This window comes from Pteropus alecto, unplaced genomic scaffold, assembly GCF_000325575.1.
Source record: "Pteropus alecto unplaced genomic scaffold, ASM32557v1 scaffold146, whole genome shotgun sequence".
NCBI lineage: Eukaryota > Metazoa > Chordata > Mammalia > Chiroptera > Pteropodidae > Pteropus > Pteropus alecto.
In genome coordinates, this window is record NW_006442107.1 from 436,885 (window position 1) to 455,667 (window position 18,783).

Here is an 18,783-nt window from a genome sequence, read left to right on the forward strand (position 1 = left end):
ATCCCTGCACAGACCCACAATCGCTCACTGCGCACACAGCACCATTTAGCTATTCTTTTGTCTGACTCCATTTTCTTTCACATCTGAGGCAAAGGAGATATAAGCATACTTCTGCTTTCCTCATTGTTATTGCTCTTAATAATTTCCTATCCTCAACTGTCACAAATTTATAGGTGGATGGATCAAGAGAATCCAGAAAATCCCCCTAGGTTACTATCAGCAGCTTAAGATCCACGATATAACCATAATGTTACTAAAAACCAATGGAACCAAATGGATTAAATTTAGTTAGAAGCATCTGTTACTATCTTTGCAATAGTTCATAATGTAGAGAAATTCAGTGATAAAAGATCTATTTTTTTACTGCTTAGTCTCCAACTAATCTATAAGTTTAGTTCCAAGATAGAACATCAAGTTTCTTTCCATATACTATATACAGAATATATAGGATGATATTGTAAAACAGAAAATCACCTGTTCAAAAGACTAGCAAGTAATTCTTCGATCTTACTTTTCGCTTCGACTTCTGATGAACATTTTTTAAATGAATCTTCTTCACTAAAGGACTACCAAAGAAGCACAAATAGTTATTATAAACTCGAATATCCAATTATCAGTATAAATATCAAATAAATCAACACATTCTTTACGAACATCTCTCATGCTTAGTTTGAGCCATTTAGTTCGCCTTTATATTAACTCGTTTTATCTGCAAGTTATTGTACTCCACCAGAAAGTGCACTGGAAGTCAAGAAAAGTATAAAGCTTGAGTACCAGCTCCAAGCTTTTCTATATGATTACAGCAAGGCTCTTAATCTCCTAAGACTTGAATCTGAGTTTAACCTGGGGCAAATTATTTAACCTTTCTAAAATACAGTATCCTCATCTTAAAAAAGGAATGAGAGGGAGAGGGAGAAAGGAAGGGGAAAAGATACAAATGAACAACAGTACTACCTACCTTGAAAGTTTGTTGTGAAGATTAAACGGGCTAATGTATATAAAGCACTTAGCGTGTGTCCGTAACACAGGAAAAATATTAATCAGTGTGAACTGGATGATTATACCTTTCTCCATTTCCTAAATCATGAGACTACTCTAAAAACAAGACTTTAAAAATTAAAATATTTTGCCTCATATATGTAATATAGGCTGTTAAAATTAAGTAGCATTCAATCAAAATGGCTAACTCGAGATTTAAATACCAATTCATGGATTCAATTTAAGAATATTTATTAATCTAATATAATAAATTAGCCTTTTCATAAAAAAGGGATCATGTACTAACATAATAAGCAAACTAGAACAGTAAAAACACAGTACTAAAACTAGAACTCTTTATCTTAAATAATGTGGCAACCAGTACTCAATTAAAATAAGTATCATTATTATGCACCTGAGGTGGTCCTGAGGGTGTTACAGGAGAGTTATCCTCCCCAAAACTGAGCTTCTGGATACGCTGAGCAACTGAAATTCCTAATTCCTTTTCTAATATTTTGGATGAAAAGGTCTGAAGATCATGCACACTACTGATACCCAGCCCTTCAAGACGTTTGGTAGTTTTATAGCCAATACCTAAACAAAAAGAAATGCATAGTGTTACAACAGCTTTTCTCCTTAAAATAAACTAATTAAAATATTAAAAATATATCAACCATGTCTTTAAATTTCATAATTAATATTGTGCTAAGATCAAACTCTACTGAAAATTAGGTTGTTGTTCTTCTGCTCAGGGTCTCTGAGTTATATGAACCACTTTGAAAACCTAACAACCCTAGTATAATATAATGACTATAAAGACAACCAATAAATTCTGCTTTGATAAAATTAAATTTTTACCACCTATTACATACATTGTGGAAGTAGTCAAGAGTCATGGTTATTATTCACGTAACAAGAAAGTCACTAGAGCAATTGAAATTAATTAGCGTGTATTTATCAGAAACCCAACTGGTTCCTATACACAACACCATACATTTATCTACAAGTCATGTCTGGCAATATTTAACATCCCAGATATAACTAAGAGCTGGAAAACAAACCAACAACAAATGTTCTCATCAGCAAAACCCCTATCACAAAGTTTTTGCATGAAACTCAGTCATATTCATCACAGGAGAAATGCTCAGGGAATTTAGTGCCCCTTTACTCCTCTCATATTTAAAAAGTTAATTCTACAGCTATCTGGTTTCCTTGAGCAGTAAAAGAAATCAAAGGTAATGAGGATGTAGGGAGAATTATTAAAGTGCAGTGACAGATATTTTCACAGCTGAAATAAAAGAGGGCTAGCAATTTGGCAATAAGTAAAGAGAAAGGTGTAAAATCAACTACAAGAATTCAAAAAGTAAAGCTGGTAATGTTATGTATCAATATATGGTCATCAATTTATTACAACCTGACATAGTTGTTCTTCAGAAAGCAGACTCAGGGTCATCCCCCAAAAATCTTCAAGTTATGATTGTACTGGATTAAGGAAGGCAAGACAGTGTATAACACATTTTGAAATCACAAAAACATTGTTAAAATTATGAAGTTATGACTTAATCTAAAGGTTAAGTTATCACTTAAAGGTTATGACTTAATCTAAAGGTTAGATTAAGTTATGACTTAATCTAAAGGTTAAGTTATGACTTAATCTAAAGGTTAAGTTTCTTCAGTTGTTTTAGGAATTCACTTCCACAGAATTCTATTATGACATCTTATTCCCCAGTAATGGCCCAGAAATGAAGTTTAACGTATCGATTATTGATGGTCTATAAAAACGTTAAGTATTTGATCTTCAAAGATACAAACTTGCCCAATGTCCTCAACAGGTCACTGAACCCCTCAAGAAAATCAATTTCCTCATCTTTAAAATAAAAAAGTTGGCCTAAATGCTTTGGAAGGTCTCTTGTAGCCCTAATATTTTATATACAAATCCAAAATAGAGTTAGTAATAGACCGTCTGTACTCTCTAGATGCAATCTACAGTATAAGTGTATCAACCAGGGCCTGGAAAGAAAGGATCACATGTTTCCAGGTATAACTTGTAAACTATACAAAAGGAGGTTAAACTAAAAAAGGATTTTCATATATTTCCTAATACAGATTCCCTCCAGAAAACATTAGGGGTTTTGGTTTTCTCCAAAGCCAAGTACACAGTTTCTAAGAATTATAATTTTTTTAATTAAATAAATACAATAAAACCAATTTATAATTTTTAAATATATTTGTCTTACCAGGCATTTCCTTTAAATGGTTCAAACTATGAATGAGATCCTGAGTACTTTCAGGTAATAAGACTGTTTGTTGATTTGGTTTAAAGACGCCAGAAACTAATTTTGCCAATAATTTATTAGAAGCCACTCCGGCACAGCCAGTGAGACCCAGCTGATTATACATGGCTTCCCGCATCTCTGCTGCAATCTGAGATCCAATAAGTAGTCTGATGTGCAAGATGTCATGCTGGTTTATAGCTATAAAAACAGCCAATGTTATTAAAAGTCACCACAAAAAAATTTTAATTTTCTTTTTTACAAATGAGTTTAAACAGAATACAGGGCTTATTTAACATATATCCACCACCATCACCCCCAAAACCACCATACTGTAACCCCCTTAATCTGTTTTGTTCTTCACAGGAATTCTGTAAAGTAAATAACTACCACTGGATTGAATTTCAAGGGCCTATGATAGTAAATGCACGTTGGGAGTGATTATGAAAATTGACCTCTCATAAAAAGTTCCTAGTGACATTAGTAAGACTTTTACTTATGTTTACCTATAAATAAGCACAGAAGTATTACAATAAGAAATACTTTTGAAAAGTATCTGAATCTAAACTTTACGTATTAGCTATACATGCTACTGAAAACAATTTTAGATCTGTACATATTTAAGAGGTCTTTTATGAAAAGCAGAGATAAATTATATGGAAACACATTTTCTTAAGTGTAAAAATGGTATCAGAGTTATATGACACAGTCCTTATCCTCAGGAGTATTTACAAATAAAGTGTCATGATGTCTGCAATTTATTTTAAAAGGCTCATCAATAAGTCAACCAAACAATTAGAGAATAAAATACAGCAAATGTGGAAGGGCATAATGAGTGTTGTACTATTCCATCAACTTTTCTATAGGTTTAAAGCATTTTTTAAACAAAATCTTGTAAGGAGAATAATTCATAAAGAATAAGACATTTTCTTTTTAGGATATAAAACATAACTCTCCATAATATGTTCTAATCAACAAAGTCTGAGTTTGCTTTAAAATCATATAGAAACATATTTGGAAGCTTCTTGCTACTCGGCCTTTGTCAGTGATGCGAGAGCATAGGTACAAAAGACACAGGAAAAGCATCTTCTTCTGGAAGAGAATTGTAGCTCTCCCTCTATCTTTAACATCAGAAAGGTGGAAATTAAATGGGAGGTTGATCACCAGCTCTCAAGAAAGGAGGATAAGAGGAAGCACATGTTGAGACCCAGGAGCAAGAAGGGCAGGCAAGTATTACACAAAAGCAGAGAAGCTTGTCTTCTAAGTGGTATGATGTGGAAGTCATCAGCAGAGTTACAAGATGCTTGAAACTCGAATTGGATGTTCACTAGAGCATACTGCAGCTTATTTTCAAATGCCAGTATCCCTGGAAATACCATCAGTCATCTATAATATGCAAAAGAGATGAACCACTTTGCTTTCTTGTTAAGAGCTGGCAAAGATGATCTGAACTGATTAAATATGAGCTTGCAAAAGATGACAGGTAGGCCTGAACGAGCTTCCACAAGGATAACTCAAGAAATCAGGGGGCAATATGAGGGTCCTGTTGCCTTGGGGTAATAGAAGAGAACAACAAAAAGAAAAAAACTAAGGCAAATTTAGTTTACCTCAAAATTTTGCTTAAAAATAGTTAGAGGAGAATCTAAAATTATTCTAAAAAGCATATTATCAAGCCAACTCCTGTAACTTAAGGATGACCCAAGGAGGTATGGCTCTTAAAAATGCTATGCACAGACTGTGTTGGAGAAATGAGAAGTGCGCAGAGGATTGAGCTACGTGAGCAACATCTAATTTTAGTTTTCTTAGATTCCTGAAATATGGCTATACCGCCCACAAAAGTCATAAAACTTTCAGGACAGTCAACTCACTGAACTTATCGAACATTAAGAAATGTATGTACTTTAAAGTTACTAAATAGAATGAATAAGAACCCACTTACATTGATTATTATATATGTGGCCTGACACAGTCAGTGCTGAAATTTCATCACTGTGAAGCTGCTGTAGTCTTTTCTCAACCATTTCCGTTAGGTCCACAAAATTTTCATCAAATCCAAGTCTCTCAACAAGTGGACTGAATTCTTCCAACAACTCTAAATGTAAATAATATTGGAGCTCAAAGGTAACTGAAGAAGTTCTGGCGAGAATTAGTTTAGCTACTCTGTGCTTACATTAAATATGCTGTTAAAGGTTTTACACAGATTGACAGTTCCACAATATAGTTAATAAAGTTGTCAGTTAACTGGGATTTTTTTCCTGCACCACATTTTGAGTAAAGGCAATATTTTTCCAACAAAGTTAGTTTAAAAATGACATTCCCTGAGCAGACAGTCATAGCAATATATTTAGCTCAATCTCCTATACCTATAATTTCTGTATCTGTAGTACATTAAATATTGGTGCTTATAGTTAATTATGATTTTGAAGTACTGTGTCGAACAATAAATTATAATCTTCTTAGAAAAGGGAAAACAAGTAACAATATATTCTAGCTCTATTTTCTGCAGGAGTTTTTAAAGGCAAAACGAAACAAAATTTATAATTTCTATTACTGAATCAAAAAGAAAAGCCACTTAATTTTCAAAATACACCACAATTCACTATTGTGATTAGCCATTCCCCAGCTTATTCCTTAAGCGCAGAAATGGGCAATGACTTACATGTATCGAATGTCCAGTGTCTATCACCACACTTAGTCCTGAAGTCAAATGTTTACTAAATTGAACTAAACCATGATTTGATATAAATTCAAAAGGACTATCGATTCTCATTTTTAGGATTAAGACTAGTAAAACTTTGAAATCACTGAGAATAATTTTCACTTCTCTCTGAATCACCTATTGATACCAGCTGGGTAAAGAAAACATGTACTATTTTTTTCACCTATCAGGCAAAATCTTTACAATGTGAGAATATACATACTAGCAATGTGTCAAAACAACTTCAAGTGCAACATATATCTGTATGCAAAATTTCAAATGCAAATTACCTTTGATCTAGCAATTAATCTCTAGGAACTTACCTTATGGATATCTCCAAAAAAGGAGGCCAATATTTCTATGTGAAATGTTTACTGAAGCATGTATTTGCAAAAGCTAAAAGTTAGTAGCAGTCTAATAATCCACCACTATCAGGGAAACCATATAATTTATCATTTAAAACAAGACATTTTTGAACAAAAGGAGCTGCTATTAATAATTATTTAGAGATAACAGGCATAAAATGGGGCGTACTGTCTTCATATTATGAGAGGACTGGTTAAATAAGTATGGAACAAAACATAATGGAATACTTTGCAGGCATTAAAAAGGATGAGGAAGAGCTGTATGAATGATATGAAAGATCACCAAGAACAAAGGCAAGATGCACAACTATATAACCTCTTCTGTGTATACTAAAAATCAACTTCTTAATATTCAGACACACACAATTTTCCATAGATGTACAGTGCTATTTTAGAAGTACAGTCTTGCCTTTTCTGCTTGGCTATCTCTTCCTCCCCCTTCAGCACTGCCTCTTCCCCTCTAGAAAGTAATTAATGTTAAAAACCTAGAACATATCCTTTCATATTCCTCTTCCTGCTCAAATAAACACATATACGTATAGGTAGGGGAAGGGCTTGAGCTATTGTTTTACACAATACCTATAGAAAACTATGATATACTTTTTTACATCTTGCCTTTTACTGACTCAATAACAAAGTATATCTTTATGAATAAAACATATAGCACCAATGCATTCTTTTTAATGGCAATTAATATTCCAGTGTAGAGAAGTCTTAGTTTAGTCATTCTCATCATAAGCATTTCTTTTCATTCCATATTTTTACCAGTTATGAACCATGCTACAATACACCATTTTGTACATGTCTTTATCATTTTATTTCTTAAGTTCTCAGAGGTTATATTACTGTGATATAACTTGTATCTCTAACTTGAAAAATTGTTTCTAGATTGTTTTTTAAAAGGCTATAATACTTTGTTTCTACTTTTTCACACATTCTTTATATTTTTGCAAGTATGATGGATATAAAATATCTTATTAATTCAAATTTCCTTAGCCAATCATAAACCTGAACATTCTTCTTCCACATAACAGTTGAAACTGTGTTAGCTCTTTTTGTCAATTATTCATTCATATTCTTTAGTTATTTTTTTCTTGCTAATTTGTAAGAGCTTTTAGATGTTATAGTTAACCTTTTCATCTGAAAACTGCTACAAATAATAAAAGAACATTTAAAAATTATATAGATTTGCAATACGCCAATATACACATTTTCATTTTTACTGTAATTTACTAAAATATTATGATTTAAACCAAACCTTAGTAGAGAGTTTACCTATACTATTTAGTATATATATAAAATCTAAAAGAAATTAATATACCCTTTATTTTTGCTAATAGGTTTTAACAAGTTTTTAATTATGTTAAACATTACAGAAGCTCCTCCCAACTAACAATGCATTGAAACATAGGCTTTTTTTTTTTACCATAATTCATTTAAACTTAAAAATATCCGGCTTTCTTTGGTATATCTTGCCATTTTCTCACTTTTATATTTTGTTTTACATTTTTCTCATATTTACATGACACCAATCATCACAGATTTCAAACTCCTTCCAACTTTACATTTGTCAGCATTACTTATAACATATAAAGTCATTCTCATATAAATTTTTTAGAGTTATTAGCTAAAAGGAATTAACTAGTGGCATTTTACATGTCTTAAAAGATTTATGTAGTGAGTAGGCATCCTATATAAAAATTAATGCTAAAAACAGTTTCCTTTCCAATGACTGTAATAAATATGCACACGTTTTAAAATATTAGAAAAATAAAAGCATATTTTCCATAATCTGTACCTGTAACCTTATATGACATCTCTCTGTAACGAGTCAAGTCTTCTCCATTAACTAATACCAGCTGTGGACACTTTTCTTTTGCATCTCTAACATTCATAAGTTGCTTAACTCCGAGTTCCCTAGCAAAAAAGTTGCAGGTAACCACCAAATATTTATGCTGAACCCCTATAAAAAATAAATATTTTATGAGGAAAACTGAGAGAATTGAAGAAACATCTTAAAATATAATTTACTAATGCCATATTATAATTTTATGTGTTTTGATAAGAAGAAAAAGGTCTCAGTTAAAAAATATAACCTCTATTCATCAAAGTTCTATAAAATAAAATTTAACAGAAATGATCATATATTGATATGTTCTGTTAAATGGAGTCTTCAATGAAAAGATACAAATAAAATCCTTTTAGAGTTTTTTCAGACAATACAAAACTGTATTAATTTACATTAATTAACTCTATATATAACTCTAGCCCATGTTTTACTAAACAATAAAGCAGATGAAAATATCTGAGTACAATTAATTACTGGTTGCTGCTAGAAAAATTCACTTATCTTCTGAGTAACTGTCCAATGAATATAAAGCAAAGTTCTAAGTGCCAACCTACAGCAATTATCAGGGATCTAATTATTGAACTATTCTTCCTAGTCATTTGCAGAAAAGATCATACAGTGAGGCAGCACTATGAGCCCCCTCCTTATCAAAATGACTAAATTATGATCATCTACAGACTATATAAAAATTCTAGTTTATTGGTGGCTTAAGACAGATAAAATTTGCCTTTCTCTTTACATAAGTTGACAACTTGTTTACCACTATGAAAGTAACGTTCATTTAAAATATGTAAAACAAACATGTAGGAAAAAAAAGGTTATGTGCATTCTCCAATGCAAGACATTTCTTAAAATTTAATATTTTAAACAAGGCAAAGAAACATTTCACATAAAAATTTTTGATGTATCATATATGCCCCAAAATAGAATCACTAGGTTAAAAATAATAATTTAAGATTCATCAGTGAACTATATACAAAATCAGATTTTAACTCCCTTAACCAAAAAAAAAACAGTTTTTAAATGCAGAATTAAATGTACTCACACTATATGTCACCAGCCCATGTGTTACAATGCTACTAGCTGAAATGTCTTTAGGAGAATCCTAACTTCTTGACGCCCTTAGGAAAGTTTAAAGATCCTAACTAAATTGAACTTGGCATATACCAAAAACTTTGTTCAGGAAATCAACTAGGCAGGGTTGAATCAGGATATATAAAACCAAACTAGACACAAGGTAGCAGCAGATGAATCAAAATTGCTCCTTATGCTCTTTAAATACTTACTACATGTATAAAAAAACTTTTGAAATTTACTTTTCCAATTAAAAATATAAAATGTTAAAACAAGCCAATATAATAAAAAGTAAATCCTCTAGTCTACAGCCATGCCACCCTGAATGCACCCAATCTCATCTGATCTTGGAAGCTTAGCAGGGTTGGGCCTGGTTAGTTCTTGGATGGGAGACCACCTAGGAATACCAGATGCTGTAGGGCTTAAAAAAAGGAAAAAAATAAAAATAAATAAATCCTCAATATAAAATTTCTCTTTGCTTTTTATTTTAAAAGATACTTGTGTTTTTATGGAAAGCTTGCTCTTTATGCCTTAATATTTAGAGATTTGTTCAAAATTCAATGATTTTATTAGCTGTTACACAAATCAAGAGTTAAATTAGAAAGGGAGGAGATAGATGAAAACATCTATGAAAATGTAACAAAAGAGGTCATTTCTGAGATAAGAGGAATGTAAAATTTCAAACATTGAGAAAAAGACTAAGTTTATTACGGTCTTTTTATTCATCTATTCAGTTGTGATTCTACTTGCGTCATATTCACCATTAAATGAGGCTTATAAAGTTTACACCTGGTAGTGAAGCAAAGATTGTCTATTAAGCACCTTAAAAGCTACTTCCAAAATCCATCTTTAGTTAATAAGGCAGAATAAATATAATAAATGAGCAGCTAATCCTATTATACAATGAAAATATTATCAACGTCCATAATTACCTAAAGGTTTGCCCTTCAGTTCCGGATTTGAGATCATTTCTACTTGTGCATAAAAGCAATCCAGATCCATGTGTATTATAACTCTGGACGAAGGACTTCCTGCTGGCACCACTTGACCATGAAGGGATGCACAATATGCAAAGAAATACAAAAATATATTCAGGCTGCTTATCATCTCTGAGCAATTGGCAGTTCCTTAAAACATGGGACTGAGAAAAAAGAATGCAGAGTGATTTTAAAAATTTTTTCTTGAATTTATTATATCTTGTTACAGCAACTTAAAATTACAAAAACCTGAGAGCAACTACATCTACAACAGGGACTTCAGCCCTGTTTACTTAGCATTTCTTGTGCACTGTATTTTTCTCAGGATAGTAATAAATTTGAGGCGGGGTGGGGGGGGGCGGGAATCTTGATCAATAATGGAAGACACAAGAGGTAATCTATTACCTGGAAGTTTATCGTAAAATTTAGAGTAAATTAGAAGGGGCATAAAGTTTAATCATTGATTTAAACCAACAAAATTATTCTAAGTGGCATGTCCTTAAATTTTAAAAAATCATAAATACTGCAGATAGCAGACCCTACGGGTTCCAGTGGACAATATTTAGCTCTTATATGAGAGCAGGATTAACTGGTTCTGTGCTAAATCCCCTGGCATATAACAGACTCGATAAATACTTGATAAATTGAATGAATGAGTAAATAGTTCTTGGATTTGAAAAAGAAGATAGTCATGGGAAATTTTTTTTTGCGGGGGGAGGAGTGATAAAACAGGAGATTCTAGCTCTTCACACCAGTTTAAAAACAAGGCAGTTTAAATGCAGTGATATTCTATATTTGGATCCTAGAATAAAAAATACAATAGTGGAAAAAAACAGTAAAATGTGAATAAAGCTTGTACTTTAGTCAATAGTATTATGCCGATGTTAATTTCCTTTTTTGACAAATGTACCGGGGTGATGTAAGATATTAACGTTAGAGAAAACTATCTCTGCAACTTCTGTAAATCTAAAATTATTCCAAATTTCAAAAGTTTAATTACAAAAATAAATAAATAAAAGGCATGGAAGGAGAGCCCTGTCCCCGGGCCCTGGGGTTGAGCGACACAAGGTTCAGCCCAGAGGCTGGAAGTGAGTCACCAGAGAGGTGGCCACTGCACACGTGCCTCGTCTTCGGTTCCAAGCGAGTCATTTATTCCAGCCCGGGCTAAGGCCGGGCCCCAACCGCTAACAAGTAGGCGACGAGGTTCTCCACTTCTGCAATCATTAACCGCCCGGGGCCTCTTCGGCTTTCATTTGGCTCTTTTGAGAAATTACAAATGCACCCACGTCTAACAATCTGACGCGCCCACCCTACTGCTCCTAGGCGACGCCATCCCTCTCCTGGTCTTCAGCCACAAAACGACAGGCAGTGAAGGGTAGCCCGCTAGGCACAGAAAGGAACCAAGTGGGGCGGGGACAGTCGCACCCCAACGGTCGCCGCCGCCCCGGGCATTCGCCCGCCCCGCCCTTCTCTTTTACAGCAAGGGAGGCCACCCGGCTCCGCTGGCCCCGGCACAGCCGGCGAGCTGACAGCCGCCCCCGCCTCCGCCTGCTCCATGGCTCGAGCCGCGTCCTCTTCCTCGTCGCAGCCGCCTTCTTCCTCGAGCTCCACCCCTAGCTTCTCCATCCCGCCGCGGCCAGCCGCAGCGCAGCTTCCGGCAGCTTCCGCTGGGTCTCCAGGGAAACCAGGGCCGACCGCCTCCAGCCGCTCCGGCAATCGCGCCTGCGCGGTCTGGGCCGACCAGCCAGTTACCCGGAGTGACGCGCGGGCTGGGAATCGTGGGGATCCGCGTGCGGAGGATTTCTCCCACTCCAACCAGGCCGGAAGTGAGGGATTGCTGTTCCAAACTGCTAGTTTTTTTCTTGAGGTATTCGGAGTTAGTTCCACAACACGTATTTTAACTCTTTATCTTTACTCGGAGGCCAGCCTGTTCTCCTTGAACAACTGTTAGCAAAATCGCTTACCCTTAGACACTGAACGATTCGTTGTAATGGGGTGCGGGGGAAAGGTGAAAATTATGGTAAGAGCAAGGCGACCATGTAAACTAACATGATTAGCGAGCATGTTAAAGTTTATTGCATTTAGTTTGTCGTTTGATTCAAAGAGATTGTGCCAGATTGGAACCCTGAGTTTGTAATCATCTGAACTGAATGGGGTTTCCATACACGAGCGTCGGAATCAGATAAAATCTCCAATCCAGACCCACCAGCTTATGTGTTTTGGGGCACGTTACATAACTACTCTGGGCCTCAGTTTCTTCGCTGTAAGAAAGTCCTGAGATTAGATAAATGAATAAAGGAAAACTAACATACACTTTAATATTCCAATGTGTATAACACACCTGGCACATAGAAGGTGCGCAATGTTAATTCTCTTGGCCTTCAGTTAAAGATACTTTGTGTGCCTCTGTGTGTGGGAGGGAGGGTGTGTGTGCGCGCGCGTGCGTTTTCCAACGGGAAACTGAGAAATTTGTGTGTGTGCATATATACATATATTCAAACACATATTTGTTTTTTCACAGATAATATGGATGTGAGAACCTTGAGGAAACCTTTAAAGGACATGTTGTTGCATCCCTAAAGAAAAGGGAATAACAGGCAGAGCCGGGACTCAGTGGTTTAGAGACCAAGCCTTCCTTTTTGGATATTTTCCTCTTAGACAGCTGGACCTGTCCCCTAAAAGTCTCCAGTGTAGGATCTAAGACACTGATTTAAACCTATACTGCTTTCTTTGCGAATACTGATTAGATAAAAAGCTTTTAAATTAAGTGCCTCCTTGGCTCCTAAGTACCTCTTGGACTATCATCAAGGGTCCAATTACTTGTAGAAAACTAAGGGTTTTTTTTTTTTCTAATTCCTTCATTTTGAAAATGATACAAACAGTAGAAATACCATGGCCAATTAAAATTGCTCCTTTATAAGAGCCCTAGGCTCACTACACACAATAGCTCAAGTAGAAGTGAGCCAGCGTTGAAAAACAAGACACATAATAAAGCCCTCTTTAGTTTCAATTATTTCTCTGTCAATTGCCAAATTGAAGAGTGGCTTTTAATTTAGTCGAATAGACAAGTGGAACCTAGAAAACTTTAGGGGAGGGAGCAAGGCTGGCTTTATGAGTGTGCAACCTATGCAGTAACAGAGCCCCCCCCCTCCCGGCTTAGAAGGGTCCCACCCTTAATTTAATGTTCTGCTGTTGTCATCTTGAAATGCTTAACATTTGAACAAGGAAGACTGCATTTCCATTTTGTACTGGACTTCACAAATTATTTAGACAGTGCTGGGAGCAAAGAAGAGAAGTGGCATAGAAAAGTGACACTTATAATAAAACACCTGTATGTCAGGCACAGGGCTAACAGTTTAAAACAGATTATTTCATTCTGTATGTCCTAGAGGGTGGGTATCATCATTATCATTTTACAAAAGATGAAACAGGCCAGCAGACACTAAGGTGTTTACTCAAGGTTATGAATCCAGTAATAGTAGATCTATTTTTTCAGAGTTTTACATAGAAAAGAATTCATTAATAATGTTTCTTCCATTTTCCTTGATACTTCAAACACCAGACAACCTGGAGTAGGGAGAATAAACATCTCTCAAATATATTAGGAGGCATATAAATTAAATGAATTAATATGTGTTGTTTTGTTGTGGGATGAATTAGGGAAAGTGGGAGTGGTTTTTTTTGTTTTTTATTTTGGAGGTTCTTTTGAATTCTATAACCTTCCCCCAGTTTTTATTAAAAGGCGCTAATCTAAGACAATTTCAGGAAATATTTTGAGGATCATTATTGTATAGTAGAAAAACACTTGCGAGGCAGAGTAAACATTAAATAAATCATGCTTGAAACAATATTCGTTGGGGAGCATGAGGTTGCAGAGCATGGCTAGTGGATAAAGAAACGGGGCATTTTAGAACGCCAGAAGTCAAGACCCTGAACTTACACACATTAAAAGTAATAAGCATGAACACCCATGTCCATGACAGGTGGGAAAGTTACCAGTGCCTGTTTCTCTCCTCCTAGCCAAACTGGTCACATATGGTTCAGAGGAAGAACCCCAGGCAATGTTCAAGGGCTTTGACATGAAGAGTGGGAGGGTTTATATGAGGGTGGGTATTTCATATTGGTGGGTGGCTAGGCAGGTAGAGGTTGACCATGGGGTCAAAGGAACAATTGGAATTGGCTTAGTGCAGTGGTTCTCAGTCAAGGTCAATTTTGTCCCCTAAGAGATGTTTGTCAATATCTTGAAGACGCTTTCGGTGGTCTCATCGGGGAATTGGAACTCTGCACTACTGACATCTAGTTGGTAGAGGCCAGAGATACTGTTGTACATCCTGCAGTGCGCAGTATAGCCCTTCACTATAAAGAATTATCCAGCTCTAAGTGTCATTTGGGCCAAACTGGTACACTCTGGCCTAGTAGTGTTTATACCATTCTGCTCCCAACTCCCCAACTCCACCTCAGCTTAAGGTCCCATTGTAATAAAGAATTGGTCTTCAGATATATGTTTCTAATTATTACTGACTTTTTTAGAGAAAGGAGGATGTAAGAGAGGGAGACGAGTATTATTTAGCTGCTTTTCACTGGGTTAATCTACATTCTGAGGCTAAAAAGCAAATGAACGCATTTGCTAGAAAAGAGGTTTAAGAAAAATATGCACTTTTTTATGGAGCTTGTGCGTTACCCATAGGGTAAAAGGCTAATGAGTCAGAAATAATTTACAAGGCTTAGACGCTAAAACCAAAACACAAAAAGGCTTCAGCTGGTTGAAAGCAAACTGTAATTATGATACGCTGTTGTATAATATGCATGTTATGTAGTATTTAATAACTTTCATGCAGGGATCTCAAACCTTTTGCATAAAAACGTCAATTGTCACGAAGAAATGCTTTTCTCGCTCTCTCTCTCTCTCTCTCTCTCTCTCTCTCTCTCTCTCTCTATCTCTATCTCTATCTCTCTCTCTCCTTTGGAAGAGAGCAAACTGAAACCACCCACCCAGCTACAGTTTCGAGCTTTCTCAGTGTAACCTAAAAATATTTGCTGCATACCATGTGATTGTGGCTAAGAAAAAATGTAAGAAGCTGAAGTTTTTCTAACAACTTCTCTTTGCTTTGACCTTTCTTTGTGGTTCTGTAGGTCTTATGAAAAGCCTGCAAAGTCAGTTTAGTAATGACATTTAAAACGTTGCTTGTCAGGGTGTATACGATGGACTTTGGCTCATCGTTTTGGATAGAGAGAGGTGGGGACCAGCGTGATCACAAGACAAATCATTTGGTCTCAGTTTGTAAATAAAGTCTGCAAACTTCAGTCATTGAGAAAAAGAGAACTATTTGATGTTATATAGGAAGTACAGCCAGATTAACGTAGGTCAGGTATATGGTGTTAAATTTATAGACATCTAACTTTAATATAACAATTAAAAAACCTTTTTCTGATTGCAGAAGTAATTCGTGATTATTATGAAATATTTAAAAAATATGCAAAGGAGGTAAGAAGAAATGGAAATAATCATCATAATCCATAATCTTTGTGCTTAGAGATAACCACACTTTAATAGTCTTTTCATAAAGCACAACATAAAGTGTTTGATTTCATAAATAAATTTCCGTATCAATTTCTTTACCAAACCACAATAACCAGTGTGAGGTACATTTCCTGACAAAATGACATAGAAAAACTTCATATACTTACTTGTTTTTTATGTTAATTTGAAGGAAATGAGTAAATCTGGTCTCAACATCATCTTGGAAATGTTAATTTCAATTTAATCAATAATCTCCATTTTTCTATTTTGAGGTAAGGTAAACTCTCTATAAAAGAGAATAATATTTATATTTATAGGATTTATTTCTTAAAGTTGATTCAAAGACTTCGTTAAATTACTTTTTTAATCCTAAAAGTACTGCTTGTGCCTCTGATAAAACAAAATTTTTTTCCTCATCCATTGTTTAAGACAAAAAGGTATCAGCTATGTATGAAAATCCTCAATAACTCGACTGCACCTTGAGATAACCCCTGCTAACAAAGGTAACCACTGTTAACAATAAGCGCTGATACACTTCATCAGACTTCTTCTTAATACAGGATAGACATAGTGATACTCATTTGTAATTCACATAGGTGAGAATACTGTGTAGACACTTCTGTACTAGGTTTTTTCTCTTAATATCTCTTGAACATCATTTCTTTTCCATGCACAAAAGTCTACAGCGTTCTTTTTAATAGATGCACTGTTTTACCAATTTCATATCAATGGACATTAATTCCTGATCTTTTGCTGTAGTGAACAACCTTGTACACTTTGTATATCTTCGTGCCCTTCTCCCCTAGGACAAATCTAACCTCCTAAAATTCTATGAAGAATGTTATCTGTATCTTTTTAAAATGAAAAAAATATATATGAAAGCACACCATAGTACACAAGGCCTTTCAGTTTTTTCTCTATAATCATTCTCTCAATCCCTCCACTTCTCTGCATCTGAGCTGACATACTCCTCATCTGGGCCACACACAGAGTCATCTCTGGCTTAGCCTACAGCAGTGGCCTCCTAATGTCAGCCCCTTACCTTCCGTGGGCCCTAGGATGATCTTTTAATAATAGAATATATAATATAATATTCCTGCTAAGAATCTGTCAAAGGCTTCCTACAACCTTTAGAGTAAAATTCAAACCCCTCTCTCACCATGGTCTCCAAGGCCCCACTGCGGCAGCCTTCACCTTTCTTGCCCACTTCTTCTCGTAGCAGTTTATTACTTTTCCTTGCACTTGAGCCCCACCAGACATCAGCCCCCTCTCTGTCCTGGGGACATATATCTTGTCTAAAGTCAGCAAACTGGAGACCCAGGAGAGCTGATGATATAGTTCCAGTCTAAGCCTAAGGCCTTGATACCAAGGGAGCTGATAGTGTAATTTCTAGTTTGAGTCCGAATCTGTGAGCAGGAGAAAACCAATGTCCCAGCTCTAAGACAGTCAGGCAGAGAGAACAAATTCTCCCTTATTCAGCCTTTTGGTTCTATTCAGGCCACGAACAGATGGGATGAGGCCCACACATATTGCAGAGGGCAACCCACTTCACTCCTTCTACCAATGCAAATGTTGATCTCATCCAGAAACATCCTCACAGACACACCAAGAATAATCTGAACATCTTGCGGCCTAGTCAAGTTGACACATGAAATTAACCATCACATGACAATTTCCTGACGCCAGACCATTCTGTCATTTGAAGGTTTTTCATAGAACTGGCTTGTTCTATTTCTCCAGTTCTCAATTCAGTTGTCAACACCTCTAACTGACCTTCCAAACCACACTCTCCCAAATGACCTCTCCCAGAATCACCACATTCTCTCATGATACTCCGAGTATCATTTATAACACACATCCTAATATATAATTTTTTATTTGCTGTTGACTTGTTTTTAATCTCTCGCCTACTAGAATATAAATTGCATTAGGACAGGGATCTAGTATGCCTTGTACTTAATTGGTATCTACCAAAAACATATGTGCAAAAAATAAATAGCATTATTTCAACATCAATTGGATAACAATAATAGATTTTATCTTATTTATTTATTTTTAGTGGCGCAAGATTTAAACCCTCTCCCCCAGATTTTCAAGAGCTCACCAGATGCCACCTGAACTGTGACGCTTTCCAAGGCACGGGCCCCTCTCTCAGGGTGAAGCCATTCCTGGGTGCCCCAATAATGTTAGATTTTAAAAATCTCATATAGACAGATCTTCCTTATAAAAGAATTCCAAATAATATATGTAGATAAATGCCCCTCCGGGAGATGGAACTTGATCTGCCCCATCTTTCAGGTGGACTAGACAGTGACCTTCTTTCAAAGACTAGAAGATCGAAAGAAAGAAAGTAAGATTACAGTGGAGAATCTTGGCAGTCACTATCTTAACCAAATGATCATATGGCTATCATGTGTCCCTGATAGGATGCATTCAAAAGGGCACAGCATCACTTCTGTGGAATTCTTGCCAAAAATGCATGACCTCAATGTAATAAGAAAACCTCAGACAAATCCGCACTGAGAGGTGTTTTACAAAGCAGTGTTTATCAAAAGTGTCAATGTCATGAAAAGCAAGGTGAAAGGAACTGTCACACATTGAAAGCGACTCAGGAGACATGACGACTAAATGCAATTGTGGCATCCAGGATTGGATTTCAGTACTGAAAAAGGGTATTAAGGAAAAAACTGGTGAAATCCAAATAAAATCTGAAGTTTACAGAACTGTATCGATATTGATTTCTTGTTTTTACCAAAGTACCATGGTAATGTAAGATGTTAACAACAGAGAAAACTGGTGAGGGATCTGTGAGAACTCTTTTTATTGTCTTTGCAACTTTTCTGTAAACATAAATTTATTCCAAAATAAAAAGTTTACTTAAAAAAATAGGTAATCACAAACCAGAATCTAAATAACCGATACATTTTTCTAATCTTCGCAAATAAAATAACAAAAAACTGAAAACAGGATGTCCTCTAGACTCACCCCAGACACATAGAAAGGTAACTACGTGAGGTGATAAATGTGTTAATTAACTTGATTGAAGTA

At 35.5% G+C, this 18,783-nt stretch overlaps 1 protein-coding gene and 1 pseudogene across 1 annotated transcript in view; one reads left to right on the top strand and one right to left on the bottom strand.

The window, feature by feature from the left end:
- The window catches only part of POLI (DNA polymerase iota), a 19,233-nt gene extending 7,344 nt beyond the window's left edge, over positions 1 to 11,889 (bottom strand). Inside the window, exons 1-7 of the mRNA XM_025038543.1 lie at positions 11,693 to 11,889; positions 10,170 to 10,280; positions 8,113 to 8,277; positions 5,191 to 5,343; positions 3,216 to 3,452; positions 1,394 to 1,572; positions 475 to 566 (exon numbers count right to left, since the gene is read on the bottom strand). Coding sequence (XP_024894311.1) covers positions 475 to 566; positions 1,394 to 1,572; positions 3,216 to 3,452; positions 5,191 to 5,343; positions 8,113 to 8,277; positions 10,170 to 10,280; positions 11,693 to 11,840 — 1,085 coding nt within the window. The 5' untranslated portion in view covers positions 11,841 to 11,889. The remainder of the gene's footprint in view (positions 1 to 474; positions 567 to 1,393; positions 1,573 to 3,215; positions 3,453 to 5,190; positions 5,344 to 8,112; positions 8,278 to 10,169; positions 10,281 to 11,692) is intronic.
- LOC112469469 lies at positions 9,541 to 9,659 on the top strand (annotated as a pseudogene).
- Positions 11,890 to 18,783: the final 6,894 nt, after the last annotated feature.